Source organism: Sprattus sprattus (genome assembly GCF_963457725.1).
Source record: "Sprattus sprattus genome assembly, chromosome: 7".
In the NCBI taxonomy this organism is placed as follows: domain Eukaryota; kingdom Metazoa; phylum Chordata; class Actinopteri; order Clupeiformes; family Clupeidae; genus Sprattus; species Sprattus sprattus.
This window is the reverse complement of record NC_137926.1, coordinates 7739131-7741630: the sequence shown is the minus strand read 5'-3', so window position 1 is coordinate 7741630 and position 2500 is coordinate 7739131. Positions and strand designations below refer to the sequence as shown.

The 2500-nt window shown below is 47.5% G+C and overlaps 1 protein-coding gene across 1 annotated transcript in view; it reads left to right on the top strand.

Annotated features, from left to right (window-relative positions):
- The window catches only part of dcc (DCC netrin 1 receptor), a gene marked incomplete at both ends in the record, with an annotated part of 169006 nt that overhangs the window by 118808 nt on the left and 47698 nt on the right, over window positions 1–2500 (top strand). The window contains 2 exon segments of the mRNA XM_080842602.1: window positions 1–233; window positions 671–809. The exon segment at window positions 1–233 is cut by the window's left edge and continues 6 nt beyond it. Of these exon segments, the coding sequence (XP_080698728.1) occupies window positions 1–233; window positions 671–809 (372 nt within the window).

Genomic DNA, 2500 nt, shown 5'->3' with positions numbered 1-2500 from the left:
TAGATCCATCGGACGATGATCTGTTCCATCTGTTTGACAAATTCCCTACTCCCATCCCAGATACCTCCACCCCCATGATCCCCCCCGTAGGTGTCCAGGCGGTGGCCCTCACCTCAGACTCGGTGCGGGTCAGCTGGGCAGACAACTCCATGTCCAAGAACCAGAAGGCCACCGAGGTCCGGTACTACTCCGTCAAATGGAAGACCAGCCACTCTACCAGTGGCAAGTTCAAGGTGAGAGAGTTCGTCCGGGAGCACAAACACTCTTTTAAGGGGATTTGATATAGCTTCCAATAGAGGATGGAATTCATAACTGAATTAAGGTTTTAGTGCATGCATTATGATTTGCACAATTTTAACATTTGGGGTAGTTGCTTCAAATGTAACAGCTGTTGGTGGCTATTTGATGACTCATCCTGCATCCTTTGTTACAATCCACAAGCCACACACACACGCGCACACACACGCGCACACACGTGCACACACACTTACACACACACATACACACACACACACACACACACACACACACACTGTTTGCTCTCTGAGCTCATTTCTGTCCCCTTCAAACAGTACGGTCCCCGTGACCCCTGTCTGTGTGCGTCAGTGTGAAAGTTACCTGTAACCCAACGTGACGTGCTCTTGACCTGGTCTGTGCTCCGTGTGTCCAGTCTGCAGACACCACAGCCCTGAGTCACACTGTCACCGGCCTCAGGCCCAACACCATGTACGAGTTCTCCGTCAGGGTCACCAAAGGTCACAAGTCAAGCACATGGAGTATGACGGCACACGCCACCACCTATGAAGCAGGTTAGTTATGAAACACACTCTTTTTTTCTCCTGCTCTCTCTCTCTCACTCTCTCGCTCTCTCTCTCTCTCTCTCTCTCTCTCTCTCTCTCTCTCTCTCTCTCTCTCTCTCTCTCTCTCTCTCTCTCCTCTCTCTCTCTCTCTCTCTCTCTCTCTTAAATCATATATTCAGAGTTCCAGTGCTTGGCTAATATGCCCTCAAATGAGCCATTGAAATCCATCACCTCGCTGACATTCCAAACAAATACCAGCCACGTTTAAAAAAGAAAAGACCCTGCATTCATCAGCTAGCGGAATATAACACAAGTTTCCAGAAAGTTCTCATGGAGTCACTTCAGGGCTGAGAAAGTTAACCACCACAGGAAGAGGAGCTGAGGTGATGAGGCCGGCGTTGAGGTTAACCCCCTCCAGATTGGCCATACCTCTTGTGTGTGTGTGTGTGTGTGTGTGTGTGAGTGTGTCTGTGTAACCGCGTGTGTGTGTGTGTGTGTGTGTCTCTCCGAGTTGAGGAGTGTCCTAATTAAAGACCCATTGCTAATGACCAGAGTGGCTTCGGGGCCTCTTACCAACAACACCCCCCCCCCCCCCTCTCCAACACACACACACACACACACACACAACCTGAAGTCTTTGCCCCTCATTACACACAATGCGCTGGTGGTTAAATAAACAATGACCTTTCAGTACTCTGCAGGTAATCTATCACAATTACATCTCAGCAGCTAGCGCCCGGATGTTGTCTCCTTGGCTCCTTTCTCCATTTAACTTTTTCTTTTTTCTTCTTTTCTTTTCTTTTTTGTTTTGCTAAAGGGGTTGGTGGGAGACATATGTTCCTGTATTCAAGCGGACATAAAACAATTAGACAGACAGTACTTTTTTTTGTGTGTGTGTGTAGTTTTTAAATGGAGCTCAGCTAATGTTGACCAGATGTGTGCTCGCCATTAAGGAAGCGAGGGAGATGTTTGATTTAAGCTTTTAAAGGGAACATTTCAAAGAGACGCTTCAGAGAATGGGGCGAAGAGAGACAAAGACAAAGACGGAACATGACTCATTTTGATCACAGCACATGTTTAGTCACCTGGGGAGAGGAGCAACAAATGTCATTTCGGGAGAAACATGCTTTGAGAAATTCTCCTTTTGTCAGAGTATGAGGCAGGAGACGGTGGTGGTGGTGGGGGGGAGGGGACGTTTCTGTTCAGCCCTGAGGCTTAATTGTGGCTTACTCTAATTCAGGGTTTAATTGAACCCTCAAATGAGCAGAATGTACTCACAGAATTAGGACCACACTGGAGTCACACATCTTACCCCAGCTTGAATTTATTTTCGCCCATTTGTGTCTCTCTCTCTCTCTCTCTCTCTCTCTCTCTCTGCTCTCTCTCTCTCTCCGCCCTCCCTTCTTTACTCTCTTCATGACCCCTCGCTTTCTATAAGTCTTCTCTTACTGTTCCTCTTTTTCGCTCTCTCTCTCTCTCTGTCTATCTCTCTTTCTATTCCTTTTTTCTTTCACTCACTTTTCCCTCTTTCCTCTATGCCATCCCCTTTTCTCTCTTTTCTCACCCACCCTACCCCCTCTGTCTTTATCTCCCTTACTGCCCTTCTCTTCCCCCATCCTTTCCTTCTTCTGTCTCTCTTTCCTCTTTCTCTTTCTCTCTCTCTCTCTGTCTCTCTGTGTGTGTGTGTCTCTCTCTCTCTC